Raw genomic sequence first — 22980 nt, forward strand, 5'->3', positions numbered from 1 at the left:
CAGCAGAGTCATGGTCAAAGTGTGAGTGGAAACTACAAACTTCAGTGCCTCCCCTCCTCTCCCACCCAGCACAGCCCTCAGTCCTCAAGGCTGTGGGGTCTAGCGCATGAGTCATTTCTTTGGCAGACAGATATCCAGAGGAGGAAAAATTCCTGAGTGCCCATCTGTCTCTCTGTGTCCCTACCCCCCTGCATTGATCCGTGTGTCCCCACCTGTCTGTGCTGTTCTTGTCCCTCCCCTTGGACTCTCTGGGCAAAGGGGTTTCAGATGCAGTTCAGACAATGAACCTGTGGGACCTGCCATGCAGACGTGTCTTTGACAATGAGGTGCCCCTCTGACCTGTGGGGCTCTGGGCAATGCAGTGGCGGGTAGGGAGGGCTGGCTGGGAATGAGCCAAATCTCTCTTCAGGACACCCCATCCGTAGGACATTTGACCATTTGCCTCTGGGGTGTCTGGCTGGGCTGCAAGCCAAGATGGGGAGAGGTGATGTCTGCTTTTGGAGGAGGGCAGAGTTGTAAGAAACAGAAATTTTTGCTCAGAGAAGTCTGTCCTAACTTGTTGATGTCTTTCCCTCCTTGGACAGTCCCCCATGCCCAAAGGAAGCAAATGTCCAGTGGCAGCTCCTTCAATGAGTTCCTCCTCCTGGCATTCACAGACACGCGTGAACTGCAGCTCTTGCACTTCATACTGTTCCTGGGCATCTGCCTGGCTGCCCTGCTGGGCAACGGCCTCATCGTCAGAGCTGTAACCTGTGACCACCGCCTCCACACTCCCATGTGCTGCTTCCTCCTCAACCACTCCCTCCTTGAGCCTCGCTTGGCTCCATCTCCATCACTGTCCCCAAATCCATGGCCAGTTCCCTGTGGGACACCAGGGCCATTTCATACTTGGGATGTGCTGCCCAAGTCTTTTTCCTTGTCTTTCTCATTTTGGCTGAGTACTTTCTTCTCACAGTCATGGCCTATGACTGCTTTGTTGCCATCTGCAGACCCCTGCACTACAGGACCCTCATGGACAGCAGAGTTTGTGTCAAAATGGCAGCAGCTGCCTGGGCCAGTGGTTTTCTCCATGCTGTGCTGCACACTGCTAACACATTTTCAATACCACTCTGCCAAGGCAATGTCCTAGAGCAGTTCTCCTGTGCACTTCCCCAGCTCCTCAGACTCTCCTGCTCAGACGCCTACCTCAGGGAAGCCGGATTTACTGTGGTTAGTGCCTGTTTAGCCTTTGGGTGTTTCATTGTCATTGTGCTGTCCTACGTACAGATCTTCACTGCTGTGCTGAGGATCCCCTCTGAGCAGGGCCGGCACAAAGCCTTTTCCACGTGCCTCCCTCACCGGGCTGTGGTCTCCCTGTTTGTCAGCACTATCGTATTTGCCCACCTGAAGCCCCCGTCCATCTCCTCCCCAGCTCTGGATCTGATGATTGCAGTTCTGTATGTGGTGGTGCCTCCAGCAGTGAACCCCATCATCTATAGCATGAGGAACAAGGAGCTGAAAGATGCAGGGAGGAAACTGATCCAATGGGTACAATGTACACACCAGCAACTATCCCATGTGCATCTACTCCCCATTCCCAGGGTATCTGGGATCAAAGATATGTGTTGTTCTTTCATTTCTTTCTCACTGGGCTCCAGGGGATGAGCTCAGAGTCCCAGTGTGATCTGTTAGGGACCGAAGGCGGGATTCAGGGTTCATTTCTCTGCGACCACTGCCAGTAGAGATGGTGAATGGTCTCTGAATTGTCTGCCTCAGGGCTGTCGCACAGGTGACAGTGCTGATGAGAGATGCCCATCCTTCTGGAAGGGAATCTGAGCCCCCAGGAGAGCTCAGGGCATCTCCAGGAACAGCATGTGCCTGGGGGTGGGCAGGGAGTGGAGCTTCAGGAAGTGAGGGACTGTCCATGGTGGAGTCACCAGAAGGTAAAGCACTGAAACCTGGTATGCACAGGGAAAGGAGGACTCTGCAATCCCCAGAGAGGCAGTGGGGACCCAGGAAGCCCAGAGAAGGGGGACTGGAGAATGATTCATGCACCCACAGTGAAACACCACAGACCAGAGTGAGTGCACACCCAAACACATCTTGTACCATTGCAAACGCCCTGGGGTCACTCTGAGCACCAGCCATGAGCACAGACATGTGCCAGTGGGGTTGAGCCATGTCTGCCTGGATCTGCTTCCTGCCCCAATTAGCACTGCCAGTGAGGAGTCAGGAGTCACCCCGTGGTCCCACAGCCTACTTGCACCACAGAGAAGCACCAGTCCAAGGCCCTGCGGGGAGCACTGAGGAGGGGCGCAGGAATGGCCAGCCAGCCAGCACAAATGTACTCACCTGGAGAAAGTCTCTCTGGGGAGCAGGAATGTCCCAGGAGAAAAGCAGGGCAGCATTCAGAGATAGCAAGCGAGAACAAGAAACAGGTTTGTGTGTGCCCCAGCTCGGGGCAGGCTGCTCTGTCCCTGGGGCAGCAGAAGCTGCTGGAGGGGCTGCAGGGACAGGGCTCTCAGGCTGTCCTGAGCAGCGGGGTGGGCGTGGAGGAGCTGCAGGCAGACAGGGAGGGGGATCTCCTGGACACGAGAGCAGGGGAGACGGAGAGTGACCAGCCTCACTGGGGGGTCCTCCTCCCCTTTGCCGGGGAGCTGCTTCCGTTGTCCTTGGGCCTGGCCTGAGTTACGCTGTGGACACGCCTGTGCCTGGCCCTGCACCTCTCGGGTCCTGACCTGACCCTGTCCCCGTCCTGCTGACCTGATTCCCAGTCTCTGCCTCAGACCTGCCTCCACACTGTAATAAAAAAGCCTTGGCAAGGGAAGCTGGGATCTTAGCAGATCCCGGAGAAGGTTGTAGGTACAAATGGTGACCATACATGAACAGCAGCAACTCTTGCCTGACAGCCAATTTAAAGGTGTAAGGAGTGCTTCGGGTTTGGACACCCTACCCAGGTAACACTGCAAGCAGAGTCTTGGCTGGATAGAAGAAGCTAGGGCAGCCACTTGGGTCTGATTTTTATGATGGGTAGTTGGGAGAGCAGGTCTTTCTGTATTCAGATCAATTGGTTATGCACCATTTATGACTGGTTGCTATTACAAAGAGTATATTGTTGGGTGCAGCAAGAACCAGGCTGCTCTGTATAGGAAGGGGCATTGGGAGCCAAGGGTGCTGGCAAGGCAGGCAGGGCAGTGCCCCACTGACGAGAGGTGCCGTCCCGCAGTGCCTGGACAAGAGGGGCAGAGCAGGTTTGGGGATGGTAACTGGCACCACGCACATTCCAGGAATTGCCAGACAAGACTGTAGGACTCTGACCAGCCCTGCCTTGTGCGGGAGATTGGACTGGAGACCTCCAGGGGTCTGATCCCACTGAAACTCCTCTGCAACTCCATGAATAGAAAGACCCCAGGCTGGGGGGAAGAGGGTGTCCCACTGCCTGGCTGGGTTTGGATCCTCAGCTTGGGGAGAGGAGGGGAGGACTGGGGACTGGGGAGCTGAAGTATGGTGGCTGTATGGTGCCTTCGCCTCCCTTGGCAGCTGTCACGGTCACCTGCTTTGCAAAAGGTCCCGCGCTGCCCCTGGGCAGACACAGGCTGTTCCTCCACTCCCGTGCTGCCCTCCCAGCAGGACAGGACACGCAGAGGGGCTCAGCCTGCCCCGTGCTCAGGGCCAGCTCCCCGGGGCTGGCACAGCTTGGCCTGAGGCACCTCCAGCTCCTCGGCCTCTGCTCCAGCACGGCTGGCATAGGGATGAGAGCTCCTCGGGCAGGGCAGAACAAGCCTGGCTGGCAGAGTGTCGGGGGGAAGATCCAAAGGTCCCTGGCTCAGCCGTGGGCTCTGGAAAACTCCCTCATGCACCCCGAGATGGTCCATCTGCCTCTTCCACCCTGACCTGTGCTCCCCTCCCATTGGCCAAAGTGGAGTTCAGCATTGCTTGGGGACTCTCTTCTCCATGGGGAGGGGAGGGAGGACCTTCACCAGCCCCACACTGATGTTTCTACTCCTAGCCTTTGCAGTTGCACGTGCCTGGGTCTGCCCACTCACCTTCGCCACAGTCACGGATGCACTGGACACCAACGAAAACGCCAGTGTCCCACGCTGAACCTGGAGCCCGGCTGGCCACAGAGGCATCAGCCATCCAGTGCCCTGGCCGTGCAGCCAAGGGCAGGGGGCTTCCTCCCAACTTCCCTGCTCCTCCCCCTGCTCCCAGCACTGCTGCTGCTGTGCCCATGTCAAACCCTCTTGCTGCCAGATGGCCCCAGGGCCCAAGGCAGCTCCAGCTCCCTCCAGGGCTGCATTGAAGCCTTTTAGGAGCAGGCTGAGGTGGGGCTGGCTGCACCGGGGTGGGTTGGGAGAGGGCAGCTCCCCTCTGCTATGCTGGGGCTGGGGCTCGGCACAGCTTTTCCCAGGGGAGCTCCCTCAAGAGTTGCTCTGGGACATCCTCCATCTCTGCCCTGGCAGCAGCACCAGTGCTCAGGGTGCCAAGGTGGAGGTAGACATATACACCTCCTCATCGGACCTTGTCCATGCATGCAGGGATAGAGTGAAGAAAGCCAGAGCTCAGCTGGAGCTGGAACCAGCGAGGGAAGGGGAGGGCAACGAGAAAGCTTCCTGCCAGTGCATCCACAGCAAAGGGAAGGCAGCTAAGGGAAATATGGGCCTGCTGCTCAGTGGGGCAGGAGCCCTAGTGACCTCAGGCATGGAAAAGTCTGCCTTTTTGCCTCAGCTTTCATTGGTAAGCTCTACCTGAGGCCTCCAAGTTCCCATCCCCAAGTTTAGGGACGCTGAGCACCCAGCCCATGCCCAGCCAGGGCTGTGCCCTGCGTGGGTGTTAGCAGACAGCCGTGCTCTGGGATCTGCCACGGTCTGGTGCAGAAGAGAGGCCGTGCAAGGCTGCCCTTTTCCCCCCTGTCAGGATACAGAGACCTGCAGGAGGACACAGCTGGCCACGGATCACTCCACAGCTGATGTGGGAAGTCAGTGCTGGAAATGGGCGATGTGAATGGCTGGCCTGGGATGATGTCTCTGAGACAGCTTCCCCAGTGTGTCCATACAACACAGAGAACAATGTGGGCTCTTGTCTTCTGCACCCGCCATGTCCTGGTGCCTTTCCCAGGAGACCTGCATGTGCCCTGCAAGAAACCTGGTGTGCGATCCCACACAGGGTTCACACACAGGAGCTTTCTGCTCATATTTTCCGCTCCCAGGCCCTTTCCAGCCCAGCCCAGCCCCTTCCCAGCTCTCCTCATCTCCCCTGCCCTCTCTCCAGACCAGACCAGCAGAGCAGCCCAGGCTGGCGGTGGCCCCATAGCAGTGCCTGCTGCAGGGTGCTGCCGAGGGCTGGGCACTCACCCGACAGCCTCAGCTCCTCTGAAGGGCACAGGGGCTCTTGGGGGTGGGGTGGGAGATGGGGTGTCAGGCTCTCCGTCACCCCCAGCTCTGGGGGCCAGCAATGGCAGGAAGAAATGTGGTTCAGAGACTCTCTGCCTGCCCTGCTCTCATGGCCATGAGATCCCCAACCCCAGAAAATCTGTGGCCCCTCCATGCCCAGACCCCCTTGTGTGGGCCCCTGCCCAGGACAGCACAAGAGTCCTGACCCCAAAGCTCCTCAGGCAGATCCTGCTGCCCAGCAACAAAGACGCTTGCCCCAACCTGGTGCACACAGGAAGGGTTTCTCTTTCTCTTCCTCCCCTGCACACACATGCACCCCTACTCCTCCCCTGGATGGCCCTGCTCCCCAGAGAGCCTTTCCCCAGGGGTGCGTGTCCATGCTGGCCCGGCCAGCCATTCCTGCACCCCTTCCCTGTGCTCCTCGCAGGGCCTGGGCTGGCGGTGCTATTCTGCAGCGTGAGCAGGCTGTGGGGCCAGGGAGTGACTCCACAGTGGCCGTGCTGGTCAGCGCTGGAAGCAGACCCAGCCAGACTGGGATCCCTCTTGCTGAGCCCCTTTCTCTCATCCGCTACCTGATGGTCCGTGGCCATGGAATGCGCTTGGATGGACCATGGGCTGTCACTAACGGTACAAGAGGCATTTCGGTGCTGCACTAGATCCAGCCTGTGATGTTTCAAAGAGGGTGCCATGATTCATTCTCCAGTCTTTCTTCTCTTTGCATGCTGGGTCCTCACAGCCTCTCCTGGCATTTCAGAGCCCTCCTTAGCCTGTGAATTCCGTGGGTTAGCCCTTTTCCTTTGGAGAAGTCCACCTTGGGCTGTCTCGTCTTGTGAGGCCTCACTCACTATCCACTCAGGTTCACAAGATACCCTGGGAGATCCCCTGAAACCTCGTGGGAACTCCAGTTTCTTCTCTAGGAAGGGCACCTGCCATCAGCCCTATTGCACGTGGGGGGCAGTCCCAAGCAGATAAGCCAGAGACCATTTGCTTTCTGCTTGGACATTTGCCACAAATGTCCAGTTCCTGGTCCCTAATGGATCACACTGGAACTTTGAGTTCATCCCCCTAAACCCATGGAGAAACCCAGAAAAGCAAGTGGCCCTTTTAGGGTGCAATTTATTGGCTGTATTCATGACACCAGCTTTGGAAGAGGAGTCCAGACTCCTGGCATAGCACTGAGGAGAGCCCTTTTTATTACAGTAGTGCTTGTAGGGAGGTCAGATCTGATGTGGTGGTTCACATTGCCCATTCCTGCCTGTAGTCACAGAAATGTGACTGTAGACACAGTAGTACTGTCACCAAGGTACAAGAGGCCTTAGGGCTGACACAAGTACAAGGTCACAACAGGACAGCGCACAAGTGAAAAGAGAGCAGCTCTGAAAAGACCAAATCCTGCTGCTGTCAATGGATGGGGCTCGAGGAAAGCAACAGCCTCAACTTGAAGGCTGAGGAAAGGATTTGCCTGCTGAGGCAGTGAGGGACATCCCAGAGAGCCACAGGGGTTGCGCCTCCATGCCCTGCCTGGACACTCCACCCCTCAATCACTTCTGCATACTAGGGCTGCTCCCTGTGCTCCAGAGAAGGTAGCATGGGCATGAGCCAAGACCAGTGATTTTCTGCTTGTTCCTTTATTTTGTTTGATAATGCAGTGAGCCATGTTTCCCATGTACATGAGAGAGTTGGGTCTGAAGAACAAACAAACAAACAAAAAAACGCACAGATGCTTGAGAAGAAGTAGGATGGATAATTAATAAACATTTGGGAATAAATTTATCACAAGTATAACAAATAAAGAAAAAAAAAAAAGAAGGTACATATGAACAAAAGATAGACTTGGCTTTTCTTGAGATACCTTGGGAGTCATTGAGGAAGATGCTGAAATATTGTGTATTCAAATAGTTTCCTCAGCCCATCTTTGAACTCCTTGTTCCTCATGCTGTAGCTGAGTGGATTCACTGTTGGAGGCATCACCACGTACAGAACAGCCACCACCAGATCCAGAACTTGGGAGGAGATGGGGGCGGGGGGGGGCTTTAGATGGGAAAAAAATGAGATGCTGATAAATAGGGAGATGACAGCCCGGTGAGGGAGGCAGATGGAAAAGGCTTTGTGCCAGCCCTGCTTAAAGGCGATTCTCAGAACAGCAGTGAAGATCTGTACATAAGACAGCACAATAAAACCAAACACCCAAAGACTAAGCAGCCACTAACAACAGGAAACCCAGCTTCCCTGAGTTAGGAGTCTGAGCAGGAGAGATTGAGCATCTGGGGAAACTCACAGAAGAACTGCTCCATGGCATTGCCTTGGCAGAGTGGTATTGAAAATGTGCTCCCAGTGTGCAGCACAGCATAGAGAAAACCACTGGCCCAGGCAGCTGCTGCCATTTTGAAACAAGCTGCTCAGAAGGGTTCCGTAGCGCAGGGGTTTGCAGATGGCCACAAAGCGCTCATAGGCCATGACAGTGAGAAGGGAACACTCTGTTGAAAATAAGAAAAAGAGACAAAAGATCTGTGCAGCACATCCCAAGTGTGTGGAACACCTTGTGTTCCAAAGGGAATTGGCTATGGATTTGGGGCTAGTGACACAGATGGAGCCAAGGTCAAGGATGGAGGGATTGAGGAGGAAGAAGTACATGGGAGTGTGGAGGCGGTGGTTGCAGGCTACGGCTGTGATGATCACCATGTTCGAAGGTAACGTTCAAAGCACCCACGTCACGTTCGAAGTCCAGACGTCACGTTCGAAAATCCCACGTCACATTCGAAGCATCCACGTCACGCCCACGTCACGTTCGAAGCCCCCACGTCATGCCCACGTCACTTTTGATGCCCACATGTCACACCCACGTCACGATCAAAGCACCCACGTCACGCCCACGTCACATTCGAAGCCCTCACATCACACCCACATCACTTTCGAAGCCCCCACGTCATGTTCGAATCACACACTTGATGCCCATGTCACGTTCGAAACACTAACATCACGCCCAGGTCACGTTCGAATCACCCACCTCACACCCACGTCACGTTCCAAACACCCATGTCACGTTTGAATCACTCACGTCACGCCCATGTCATGTTCTAAGCCCCCACGTCACACTCACCTCACGTTCTAAGCCCCCACGTCGCGCCAATGTCACGTTCGAATCACTCACGTCACGCCCATGTCAAGTTCGAAGCCCCCACGTCACGCCCACGTCACGATGGAAGCCCCTACGTCACGCCCACGTCAGGTTTGAATCACCCACGTCACGCCCACGTCAATTTTGAAGACCCCACGTCACGCCCACGTCACGTTCGAAGCCCCCACGTAATGCCCACGACTCATTCAAAGCCTCCACGTAACACCCATGTCACGTTCGAAGCCCCCACGTCACGACCACGTCACTTTTGAATCACACATGTCACGCCAACGTCACGTCAGAAACACCTACGTGACATTCGAAGCCCCCACGTCACTCCCACATCACGTCCGAAACACCAACGTCACGTTCGAATCGCCCACGTCACGCCCACGTCACTTTCGAAGCCCCCCACGTCATGCCCACGTCAAGTTCCAAACACCCACGTCACGTTCGAATCACCCACGTAATGCCCACGTCACGTTCGATGCCCCACGACATGCCCATGTCACGTTCGAATCACCCACGTCATGCCCACGTCACCTTTGATGCCCCCACGTCACACCCACGTCACATTCGAAGACCCAACGTCACACCTACGTCACGTTCAATGCCCCAACGTCACGCCAATGTCAAGTTCGAATGTCCCACGTCACGCCTACGTCACGTTTGAAAAACCCATGTCATTTTTGAAGCCCCCACATCACACCAACATCACGTTCGAAGCACCCACGTCACGATAGAAGCACCCACGTCACACCCACGTCACGTTCAACCCACCCACGTCACGACTACATCATGTTAGAATCACCCACGTCACGCCCATGTCACGTTCGAAGCCCCCACGTCGGTGTTCCGGACATGACATGGGCGTGACATGCGTGCTTCGAACGTGACGTGGGCGTGACGTGCGTGATTCAAAAGTGACGTGGGAGTGACATGGGGTCTGTGAACGTGACGTGGGCGTGATGTGGATGCTTCGAACGTGACGTGGGCCTGACGTGGGGACTTCGAAAGTGACGTGGTCGTGACTTGGGGGCATTGAATGTGATGTGGGCGTGACGTGGAGGGGTTGAACGTGATGTGGGCGTGACGTGGGTGATTCAAGAGTGACATGGGCATTACGTGGGGGCTTCGAACATGACGTGGGTGTTTCAAACATGACGTGGGAGTGACATGGGTGCTAGAACGTGACGTGGGTGTGACGTGGGGGCTTCGAACGTGACATGGGCGTGACGTGGGTGCTTCGGTCGTGACGTGGGCGTCACGTGGGGGCTTCGAAAGTGAACTGGGCGTGATGTGTGTGATTTGAACGTGACGTGGTTGTTTGACATGTGAGCTGGGCAAGACGTGGGGGCCTCGAACGTGATGTGGGTTTGATGTGGGGGTTTCGAACGTGACGTGGCCGTAACGTGGGGGCTTCGAATGTGACGTGGGTGCTTCGAACCTGACGTGGGTGTGACCAGGGTGATTAGAACAGGACATGGGCATGACGTGGGGGCTTCGAACGCGACGTGGGTGTGATGGGAATGATTCGAATGTGACGTGGGCGTGACATGGGGCATGGAACAAAACATGGGCATGATGTGGGTGTGACGTGGGTGCTTCGAATGTGACCCTACGTCACGCCAACATCAAGCTGATAGACCCCACCTCACGGCCACGTCACGTTCGAGTCACCCACGTGACGCCCACGTCACGTTCGATGCCCCCATGTTACACCCACATCACGTTCGCCTAACCCAGGTCACACCCACGTCAAATGTAAACCACCGACGTCACGCCCACGTCACGTTCACATCACCCACGTCATGCCCATGTAATGTTCGAAACACCAACATCACGTTCGAAGCATCCACGTCACACCGACGTCACTTTTGAATCACCCACATCACACCCACGTTAGTTTTGAAACACCCACGTCACGTTCGAAGCCCCCACGTGACACCCACGTCCCGATCGAAGCACCCAGGTCACGCCAATGTCAAGTTCGAAGCCCCCACATTACTCCCACGTCACATTCGGGGCACCCATGTCACACCCATGTCACGTTCGAAACACCAACGTCACATTGAAGCACCCATGTCACCTTTACGTCACGTTCGAAGCCCCCACGTTACACCTACGTCACGTTTGAATGACCCACGTCACGCCCAGCTCACATTTAAAACACCCACCTCACGTTCGAGTCATGCACGTCACACCCATGTCACATTCAAAGTACCGACGTCACACCCACGTCAGTTTGGAAACACCTATGTCACGTTCGATGCCCCCACATCACACATACGTCAGTTTCGAATGACCCACGTCACACCCAGGTCACGTTCGAAGCCCCCAAGTCACACCCACGTCCCGTTCGAAGCCCCCACGTCACGCCCACGTCACGTCCGAAGCACCCACGGCACACCCACGTCATGTTCGAATGACCCACGTCACGCCCAGGTCACTTTTAAACACCCACGATACCGCTACGTCACGTTCGAAGCCCCCACGTCACACCCACGTTAGTTTTGAAACACCCACATCACGTTCGAAGCCCCCACGTCACACGTACCTCACGTTCGAATGACCCAGGTCACACCAACCTCCAATTGAAAGTACCGACGTCACGCCCACGTCACGTTCGAAACTCCCACGTGACGCCCACGTCACGTTGAAACCACACACGGCATGCCCACGTCACGTTCGATGCCCCACGTGACACCCACGTCACGTTGAAACCACACACGTCACACCCACGTCACGATCGAAGGCCCACGTCACGTTGGAATCACCCGCATCACGCCCACGTTACGTTCTAGGCACCCACGTCACTCCCACGTCACGTTCACATGACCCAGGTCACAACCACGTCACATTCACAGTACTGACGTAACGCCCACGTCACGTTCGGATCCCCCACGTCATTCCCACATAACTTTCGAAGCCCCCACGTCACGGCCACGTCACGTTCGAATCACCCAGGTCACACCCACGTCAGATATAAAGTACCGATGTCACGTCCACGTCACGATCGAAGCCCCCACGTCACACCCAGGTTAGTTTTGAAACACCCACATCACGTTCGAAGCCCCCACGTCACACGTACGTCACATTCAAATGACCCAGGTCACACCCACGTCAGATATAAAGTACCGACGTCTCGTCCACGTCACGTTCGAAACTCCCACGTGACGCCCACGTCACGTTGAAACGACCAACGTCACACCCACGTCACGTTCGATGCCCCACGTGACACCCACGTCACGTTGAAACCACACACGTCAGGCCCACGACACAATCGAAGCGCCTATGTCAGGCCCACGTCACGTTCGAATCACCCACGTCACGCCCACGTCACGTTCGAAACACCAACGTCACGTTCGAATCACCCACGTCACACCCACGTCACGTTCGATGCCCCCACGTCACGCCCACGTCACGTTCGAATCACCGACGTCATGCCCACGCCATGTTCGAATCACCGACGTCATGCCCACGTCACGTTCGAAGCACCCACGTCACACCCACGTCACGTTCGATGCCCCCACGTGACGTCCACGTCACGTTCGAATCACCCACGTCATGCCCACGTCACGATCGATGCCCCCACGTCACACCCACGTCATGTTCGAAGCCCCCATGTTACGCCCACGTCAGGTCCGAAGCACCCACGTCACACCGAAGTCAAGTTCGAAACACCAACGTCACGTTCGAAACACCCACGTCACACCCACGTCATGTTCGAAGCCCCCACGTCACACCCACGTCACGTTCCAATCACCCAGGTCACACCCACGTCACGTTCGAAGCCCCACGTCACGTTGGAATCACCCACGTCACATGTACGTCACGTTCGAATGACCCAGGTCACACCAACCTCAAATTGAAAGTACCGACGTCACGTCCACGTCACGTTCGATGCCCCACGTGACACCCACGTCACGTTGAAACCACACACGTCACGCCCACGTCATGATCGAAGCGCCTATGTCACACCCACGTCACGTTCGAAGCACCCACGTCACACCCACGTCACGTTCGAAACACCAACGTCACGTTCGAAGCATCCACGTCACGCCCACGTCACGTCCGAAACACCCATGTCACACCGACGTCACTTTCGAATCACCCACGTCACGCCCACGTCATATTCGAATCACCCACGTCACGCCCACGTCACGTTCTAAGCACCCATGTCACGCTTACGTCACGTTCGATGCCCCCACGTCACTCCCACGTCACGATCAAATGACCCAGGTCACACCCACGTCACATTCAAAGTTCCGACGTCACGCCCACGTCACGTTCGAATCACCCACGTCACGCCCACGTCACGTTTGAAGCCCCCACGTCACACCCACATCACCTTCGAATCACCCACGTCATGCCCACGTCACTTTCGAAGCCCCCACGTGAGGCCCACGTCACCTCCGAAGCCCCCACGTGACGCCCACGTCACGTTGAAACCACCCACGTCACGTCCACGTCACGTTCGCATGACCCAGGTCACGCCCACGTCACGTTTGAAGCCCCCACGTCACGCCCACGTGACGTTCGAAGCCCCCACGTCACGTTGGAATCCCCCACGTCACGCCCACGTCACGTTCTAAGCACCCATGTCGCCCTTACGTCACGTTTGAAGCCCCCACGTCACTCCCACGTCACGTTCAAATGACCCAGGTCACACCCACGTCACATTGAAAGTACCGACGTCACGCCCACGTCACGCTGGAATCACCCACCTCACACCCACGTCACGTTCCATGCCCCCACGTCATGCCCACGTCACCTTCGAATCACCCACGTCATGCCCACGTCACGTTCGAAGCCCACCCGTGACGCCCACGTCACGTTGAAACCACACACGTCACGCCCACGTCACGTTCGATGCCCCACGTGACACCCACGTCACGTTGAAACCACCCACGTCACGTCCACGTCACGTTCCAATCACCCAGGTCACGCCCACGTCACGATCGAAGCCCCCAAGTCACGCCCACGTGACGTTCGAAGCACCCACGTCACACTGACGTCACTTTCGAATCACCCACCTCACGCCCACGTCACCTACCAATCACCCACGTCAAGCCCACGTCACGTTCATAGCCCCACGTCACGTTGGAAGCCCCCACGTCACGCCCACGTCACGTTCTAAGCACCCATGTCGCCCTTACGTCACGTTCGAAGCCCCACGTCACTCCCACGTCACGTTCTAAGCACCCATGTCACCCTTATGTCACGTTCGATGCCCCCACGTCACTCCCACGTCACGTTCCAATGACCCAGGTCACACCCACGTCACATTCAAAGTACCGACGTCACGCCCACGTCACGTTCGAAACACCCACGTCACACCCACGTCACGTTCGATGCCCCCACGTCACACCCATGTCACCTTTGAATCACCGACGTCATGCCCACGTCACGTTCGAATCACCCACGTCACGCCCACGTCATGTTCGAAGCCCCACGTCACGTTGGAATCACCCACGTCACGCCCACGTCACGTTCAAATGACCCACGTCACACCCACGTCACTTTCGAAGCCCCCACGTCACACCCACGTCAGGTTCGAAGCCCCCACGTTACGCCCACGTCACATTCGAAGCACCCATGTCACACCCATGTCACGTTCGAAACACCAACGTCACATTCGAAGCATCCACGTCACGCCCACGTCACGTTCGAAGCCCCCACGTCACACCTATGTCATGTTCGAATGACCCACGTCACGCCCAGCTCACATTTAAAACACCCACCTCACGTTCGAACCATGCACGTCACACCCACGTCACATTCAACATACCGACGTCACACCCACGTCAGTTTGGAAACACCTACGTCACGTTCGATACCCCTACGTCACACCCACGTTAGTTTTGAAACACCCACGTCACGTTCGAAGCCCACACGTCACACGTACATCACGTTCGATGCCCCCACGTCACACCCACGTCACGTTCGAATCACCGACGTGATGCCCACGTCATGTTCGAATCACCCACGTCATGCCCACGTCATGTTTGAAGCCCCCACGTCACACCCACGTCACATTCGAATGACCCACGTCACACCCCCATCAGGTATAAAGTACCGACGTCACGTCCACGTCACGATCGATGCCCCCACGTCACACCCCCGTCATGTTCGAAGCCCCCACGTGACGCCCACGTCACGTTCCAAGCACCCACGTCACACCCATGTCACGTTCGAAACACCAACGTCGCATTCGAAGCATCCACGTCACACCCGCGTAATGTTCGTAGCCCCCACGTTACGCCCACGTCACGTCCGATGCACCCACGTCACACCCACGTCACGTTCGAAATACCAACGTCACGTTCGAAACACCCACCTCACACCCAGGTCACGTTCGAAGCCCCCACATCACACCCACGTCACCTTCGAATCACCCACGTGACGTCCACGTCACTTTCGAAGCCCCCACGTGACGCCCACGTCACGTTCGATGCCCCCACGTGACGCCCACGTCACGTTCCAATCACCCAGGTCACACCCACGTCAAATGTAAAGTACCCACGTCACGCCCACGTCACGTTCGAATCACCCACGAAATGCCCACGTAACGTTTGAAGCACCCACGTCACACCCACATCACGTTTGCTTGACCCAGGTCACACCCACGTCACATTCAAAGTACTGACGTCACGCCCACGTCACGTTCGCATCACCCACGTCACACCCAGGTCATGCTTGAAGCCCCCACGTCACGCCCACGTCACGTTCGAATCACCCACGTCATGCCCACGTCACGTTCGAAGCCCCCACGTCACAGCCACGTCACGTTCAAATGAGCCAGGTCACACCCACGTCATACATAAAGTACCGACGTCACGTCCACGTCACGATCGAAGCCGCCACGTCACGCCCAGGTCACTTGTAAACACCCACGTGACGCCCACGTCACGTTCGAAGCCCCACGTCACGTTCGAATCACCCACGTCACGCCCACGTCACGTTCTCAGCACCCATGTCACCCTTACATCACGTTCGAAGCCCCCACGTCACTCCCACGTCACGTTCCAATCACCCAGGTCACACCCACGTCAGATATAAAGTACCCCCACGTCACGCCCACGTCACGTTCAATGCCCCCACGTAACACCCAGGTCACGTTCGAAGCCCCCACGTCACGCCCAGGTCACTTGTAAACACCCACGTTACGCCTACGTCACGTTCGAAGCCCCCACGTCACACGTACCTCACGCTCGAATGACCCAGGTCACACCAGCCTCAAATTGAAAGTAGCGACATCACGTCCAAATGACCCAGGTCAAACCAACCTCAAATTGAAAGTACCGACGTCACGCCCACGTCACGTTCGAAGCCCCACGTCACATTGGAATCACCCACGTCACGCCCACGTCACGTTCAAATGACCCACGTCACACCCACGTCAGGTTCGAAGCCCCCACGTTACGCCCACGTCACATTCGAAGCACCCATGTCACACCCATGTCACGTTCGAAACACCAACGTCACATTCGAAGCATCCACGTCACGCCCACGTCACGTTCGAAGCCCCCACGTCACACCTACGTCATGTTCGAATGACCCACGTCACGCCCAGCTCACATTTAAAACACCCACCTCACGTTCGAACCATGCACGTCACACCCACGTCACATTCAACATACCGACGTCACACCCACGTCAGTTTGGAAACACCTACGTCACATTCGATACCCCTACGTCACACCCACGTTAGTTTTGAAACACCCACGTCACGTTCGAAGCCCACACGTCACACGTACATCACGTTCGAATGACCCACGTCACACCCACGTCACATTCAAAGTACCGACGTCACGCCCACGTCACGTTCGAAACACCCACGTCACACCCACGTCACGTTCGATGCCCCCACGTCACACCCACGTCACCTTCGAATCACCGACGTCATGCCCACGTCACGTTCGAATCACCGACGTCATGCCCACGTCACATTCGAAACACCCACGTCACACCCACGTCACGTTCGATGCCCCCACGTCACTCCCACGTCACGTTCGATTGACCCATGTCACACCCACGTCAAATGTAAAGTACCACGTCACGTCCACGTCACGTTCGAAACTCCCACGTCACGCCCACGTCACGTTCGATGCACCCAAGTCACACCCACATCATTTTCGAAGCCCCCACTTCATGCCCACGTCACGTCCGAAGCACCCACCTCACATCCACGTCATGTTCGAAGCCCCCACGTCACACCCACGTCACGTTCGAAGCCCCCACGTCACACCCACTTCACGTTCCAATCACCCAGGTCACGCCCACGTCAACTTCGATGCCCCCACGTGGCGCTCACGTGACGTTCGAAGCCCCCACGTCACGCCCACGTCACATTCGAATCACCCACGTCACGCCCACGTCACGTTCGAAGCCCCACGTCACGTTGGAATCACCCACGTCACTCCCACGTCACGTTCGAAGCCCCCACGTCACGCCCAGGTCACTTGTAAACACCCACGTTACGCCTACGTCACGTTGGAAGCCCCCACGTCACACGTACCTCACGTTCGAATGACCCAGGTCACACCAACCTCAAATTGAAAGTACCGACGTCACGTCCACGTCACGTTCGATGCCCCACGTGACACCCACGTCACGTTGAAACCACACACGTCACACCCACGTCATGATCGAAACTCCCACGTGACGCCCACGTCACTTTCGAATCACCCACGTCATGCCCACGTCACGTTCGAAGCCCCCGCGTCACACCCACGTCACGTTCGAAGCCCCCACGTCACGTTCGAAACACCCACGTCATGCCCACGTCACGTTCTAAGCTCCTATGTCGCCCTTACGTCACGTTCGAATCACCCACGTCACGCCCACGTGACGTTCGAAGCCCCCACGTCACGCCCAAGTGACATTCGAATCACCCACATCACGCCCACGTCACGTTCGAAGCCCACGTCACGTTGAAATCACCCATGTCACTCTCCACGTGACGTTCTAAGCACCCATGTCACCCTTACGTCACGTTGGAAGCCCCCACGTCACTCCCACGTCTCGTTCCAATCACCCAGGTCACACCCACGTCACTTTCAAAGTACCGACGTCACGCCCACGTCACGTTCGAATCACCCACGTCACGCCCATGTCACGTTCGAAGCCCCCACGTCACGTTGGAATCACCCACGTGACGCCCACGTCACGTTCTAAGCACCCATGTCGCCCTTATGTCACGTTCGAAGCCCCCAGGTCACACCCACGTCACGTTCGAAGCCCCCACGTCACACCCACGTCACCTTCGAATCACCCACGTGACGTCCACGTCACTTTCGAAGACCCCACGTGACGCCCAAGTCACGTTCGAGGACCCCACGTGACGCTCACGTCACGTTGAAACCACCCACGTCACGTCCACGTCACGTTCCAATCACCCAGGTCACGCCCACGTCAACGTCGAAGCCCCCACGTCACGCCCACGTGACGTTCGAAGCCCCCACGTCACGCCCAAGTGACATTCGAATCACCCACATCACGCCCACGTCACGTTCGAAGCCCCACGTCACGTTGGAATCGCCCACGTCACACCCACGTCACGTTCTAAGCACCCATGTCATCCTTTTGTCACGTTCGAAGCCCCCACGTCACTCCCACGTCACGTTCCAATGACCCAGGTCACACCCACGTCACATTCAAAGTTCCGACGTCACGCCCACGTCACGTTCGAAACACCCACCTCACACCCAGGTCACGTTCGAAGCCCCCACGTCACGCCCACGTCACCTTCGAATCACCCACGTGACGCCCACGTCACTTTCCAAGCTCCCACGTCATGCCCACGTCACGTTCGATGCCCCCACGTCACGCCCACGTCACGTTCGAAGCCCCCACATCACGCCCACATCACGTTCGAGTCATGCATGTCACACCCACGTCACATTCAAAGCACCGACGTCACGCCCACGTCACGTTCGAAACAGCCACGTCACACCCACGTCACGTTCGAAGCCCCCATGTCACACCCACGTAACGTTCAAAGCCCCCACGTCACACCCACGTCCCGTTCGAAGCCCCCACGATACGCCCATGTCATATTGGAAACACCAACGTCACATTCGAAGCCCCCACGTCACACCTACGTCACGTTCGATGCCCCCACGTGACGCCCACATCACTATTGAAGCCCCTACGTCACGCCCACGTCACGTTCGATGCCCCCACGTCACACCCACGTCACGTTCGCATCACCCAGGTCTGCCCCACGTCAACTTCGAAGCCCCCACGTCACGCCCACGTCACGTTTGAGTCATGCACGTCACACCCACGGCACATTCAAAGTACCGACGTCACACCCACGTCACGTTCGAAGCACCCACGTTACGCCCACGTCACATTCAAAGCACCCACGTCACACGCATGTCACGTTCGAAACACCAACGTCACATTAGAAACATCCACGTCACGCCCATGTCACGTTCGATGCCCCCACGTCACACCTAAGTCACGTTCGAATGACCCACGTCACGCCCAGCTCAGATTTAAAACACCCACCTCACGATCGAATCATGCACGTCACACCCACGTCACGTTCAACGTACTGACGTCACACCTACGTCAGTTTGGAAACACCTACGTCACGTTCGATACCCCACGTCACACCCACGTTGGTTTTGAAACACCCACATCACGTTCGAAGCCCACACGTCACACGTACATCACGTTCGAATGACCCACGTCACACCCACGTCACATTCGAAGCCCCACGTCACGTTCCAATCACCCACGTCACGCCCACGTCACATTCGAAGCCTCACGTCACGTTGGAATCACCCGCATCACGCCCACGTCACGTTCTAAGCACCCATGTCACCCTTACGTCACGTTCGAAGCCCCCGCGTCACTCCCACGTCACGTTCCAATGACCCAGGTCACACCCACGTCACATTCAAAGTTCCGACGTCACACCCACGTCACGTTTGAAGCCCCCACGTCACACCCACGTCACGTTCGAAGCCCCCACGTCACACCCATGTCACCTTCGAATCACCCACGTCATGCCCACGTCACTTTCGAAGCCCCCACGTGACGCCCACGTCATGTTCGAAGCCCCACGTCACGTTGGAATCACCCACGTCACGCCCACGTCACGTTCCAATCACCCAGGTCACGCCCATGTCAAACTCGATGCCTCCACGTGACGCTCACGTGATGTTCGAAGCCCCCACGTCACGCCCACGTCACATTCAAATCACCCACGTCACGCCCACGTCACGTTCAAATGACCCACGTCACACCCACGTCACTTTCGAAGCCCCCACGTCACACCCACGTCAGGTTCGAAGCCCCCACGTTACGCCCACGTCACATTCGAAGCACCCATGTCACACCCATGTCACGTTCGAAACACCAACGTCACATTCGAAGCATCCACGTCACGCCCACGTCACGTCCGAAACACCCACGTCACACCTACGTCATGTTCGAATGACCCACGTCACGCCCAGCTCACATTTAAAACACCCACCTCACGTTCGAACCATGCACGTCACACCCACGTCACATTCAACATACCGACGTCACACCCACGTCAGTTTGGAAACACCTACGTCACGTTCGATACCCCCACGTCACACCCACGTTAGTTTTGAAACACCCACGTCACGTTCGAAGCCCACACGTCACACGTACATCACGTTCGATGCCCCCACGTCACACCCACGTCACGTTCGAATCACCGACGTCACACCCACGTCATGTTCGAATCACCCACGTCATGCCCACGTCATGTTTGAAGCCCCCACGTCACACCCACGTCACATTCGAATGACCCACGTCACACCCCCATCAGGTATAAAGTACCGACGTCACGTCCACGTCACGATCGATGCCCCCACGTCACACGCCCGTCATGTTCGAAGCCCCCACGTGACGCCCACGTCACGTTCCAAGCACCCACGTCACACCCATGTCACGTTCGAAACACCAACGTCGCATTCGAAGCATCCACGTCACACCCGCGTAATGTTCGTAGCCCCCACGTTACGCCCACGTCACGTCCGATGCACCCACGTCACACCCACGTCACGTTCGAAATACCAACGTCACGTTCGAAACACCCACGTCACACCCACGTCACGTTCGAAGCCCCCACGTCACACCCACGTCACGTTCGATTGACCCAGGTCACACCCACGTCAAATGTAAAGTACCACGTCACGTCCACGTCACGTTCGAAACTCCCACGTCACGCCCACGTCACGTTCGATGCCCCCACGTCACACCCACATCATTTTCGAAGCCCCCACGTCATGCCCACGTCACGTCCGAAGCACCCATGTCACCCTTACGTCACGTTTGAAGCCCCCACGTCACTCCCACGTCACTTTCAAAGTACCGACGTCACGCCCACGTCACGTTCCAATCACCCACCTCACACCCACGTCACGTTCGAAGCCCCACGTCACGTTGGAATCACCCACGTCACACCCACGTCACGTTCTAAGCACCCATGTCACCCTTACGTCACGTTCGATGCCCCCACGTCACTCCCACGTCACGATCAAATGACCCAGGTCACACCCACGTCACATTCAAAGTACCGACGTCACGCCCACGACACGTTCGAATCACCCACGTCACGCCCACGTCACGTTCGAAGCCCCCACGTCACACCCACGTGACCTTCGAATCACCCACGTCATGCCCACGTCACTTTCGAAGACCCCACGTGACGCCCAAGTCACGTTCGATGCCCCCACGTCACGCTCACGTCACGTTGAAACCACCCACGTAACGTCCACGTCACGTTCCAATCACCCAGGTCACGCCCACGTCAACATCGAAGCCCCCACATCACGCCCACGTCACGTTCGAAGCCCCACGTCACGTTGGAATCGCCCACGTCACGCCCACGTCACGTTCTAAGCACCCATTTCACCCTGACGTCACGTTCGATGCCCCCACGTCACTCCCACGTCACGTTCCAATGACCCAGGTCACACCCACGTCACATTCAAAGTACCGACGTCACGCCCACGTCACGTTGGAATCACCCACCTCACACCCAGGTCACGTTCGAAGCCCCCACGTCACGCCCACGTCACCTTCGAAGCCCCCCCGTGACGCCCACGTCACGTTGAAACCACACACGTCACGCCCACGTCACGTTCGATGCCCCACGTGACACCCACGTCACGTTGAAACCACCCACGTCACGTCCACGTCACCTTCGAATCACCCACGTGACGCCCACGTCACTTTCCAAGCTCCCACGTCATGCCCACGTCACGTTCGATGCCCCCACGTCACGCCCACGTCACGTTCGAAGCCCCCACATCACGCCCACATCACGTTCGAGTCATGCACGTCACACCCACGTCACATTCAAAGCACTGACGTCACGCCCACGTCACGTTCGAAACAGCCACGTCACACCCACGTCACGTTCGAAGCCCCCATGTCACACCCACGTAACGTTCAGAGCCCCCACGTCACACCCACGTCCCGTTCGAAGCCCCCACGATACGCCCATGTCATATTCGAAACACCAACGTCACATTCGAAGCCCCCACGTGACGCCCACATCACTATTGAAGCCCCTACGTCACGCCCACGTCACGTTCGATGCCCCCACGTCACACCCACGTCACGTTCGCATCACCCAGGTCTGGCCCACGTCAACTTCGAAGCCCCCACGTCACGCCCACGTCACATTCAAAGCACCCACGTCACACGCATGTCACGTTCGAAACACCAACGTCACATTAGAAACATCCACGTCACGCCCATGTCACGTTCGATGCCCCCACGTCACACCTAAGTCACGTTCGAATGACCCACGTCACGCCCAGCTCAGATTTAAAACACCCACCTCACGATCGAATCATGCACGTCACACCCACGTCACGTTCAACGTACTGACGTCACACCTACGTCAGTTTGGAAACACCTACGTCACGTTCGATACCCCACGTCACACCCACGTTGGTTTTGAAACACCCACATCACGTTCGAAGCCCACACGTCACACGTACATCACGTTCGAATGACCCACGTCACACCCACGTCACATTCGAAGCCCCACGTCACGTTCCAATCACCCACGTCACGCCCACGTCACATTCGAAGCCTCACGTCACGTTGGAATCACCCGCATCACGCCCACGTCACGTTCTAAGCACCCATGTCACCCTTACGTCACGTTCGAAGCCCCCGCGTCACTCCCACGTCACGTTCCAATGACCCAGGTAACACCCACGTCACATTCAAAGTTCCGACGTCACACCCACGTCACGTTCGAAGCCCCCACGTCACACCCACGTCACGTTCGAAGCCCCCACGTCACACCCATGTCACCTTCGAATCACCCACGTCATGCCCACGTCACTTTCGAAGCCCCCACGTGACGCCCACGTCATGTTCGAAGCCCCACGTCACGTTGGAATCACCCACGTCACGCCCACGTCACATTCAAATCACCCACGTCACGCCCACGTCACGTTCAAATGACCCACGTCACACCCA

The 22980-nt window shown here is 57.0% G+C and overlaps 1 protein-coding gene across 1 annotated transcript in view; it reads left to right on the forward strand.

Annotated features, from left to right (window-relative positions):
- Window positions 1–8066, forward strand: part of LOC135325515 (scavenger receptor cysteine-rich domain-containing protein SCART1-like) — a 43002-nt gene extending 34936 nt beyond the window's left edge. Inside the window, exons 16-17 of the mRNA XM_064503644.1 lie at window positions 1267–1527; window positions 7926–8066. Of these exons, the coding sequence (XP_064359714.1) occupies window positions 1267–1527; window positions 7926–8066 (402 nt within the window). The remainder of the gene's footprint in view (window positions 1–1266; window positions 1528–7925) is intronic.
- Window positions 8067–22980: the final 14914 nt, after the last annotated feature.

This window comes from Dromaius novaehollandiae, unplaced genomic scaffold, assembly GCF_036370855.1.
Source record: "Dromaius novaehollandiae isolate bDroNov1 unplaced genomic scaffold, bDroNov1.hap1 HAP1_SCAFFOLD_65, whole genome shotgun sequence".
Lineage (NCBI taxonomy): Eukaryota > Metazoa > Chordata > Aves > Casuariiformes > Dromaiidae > Dromaius > Dromaius novaehollandiae.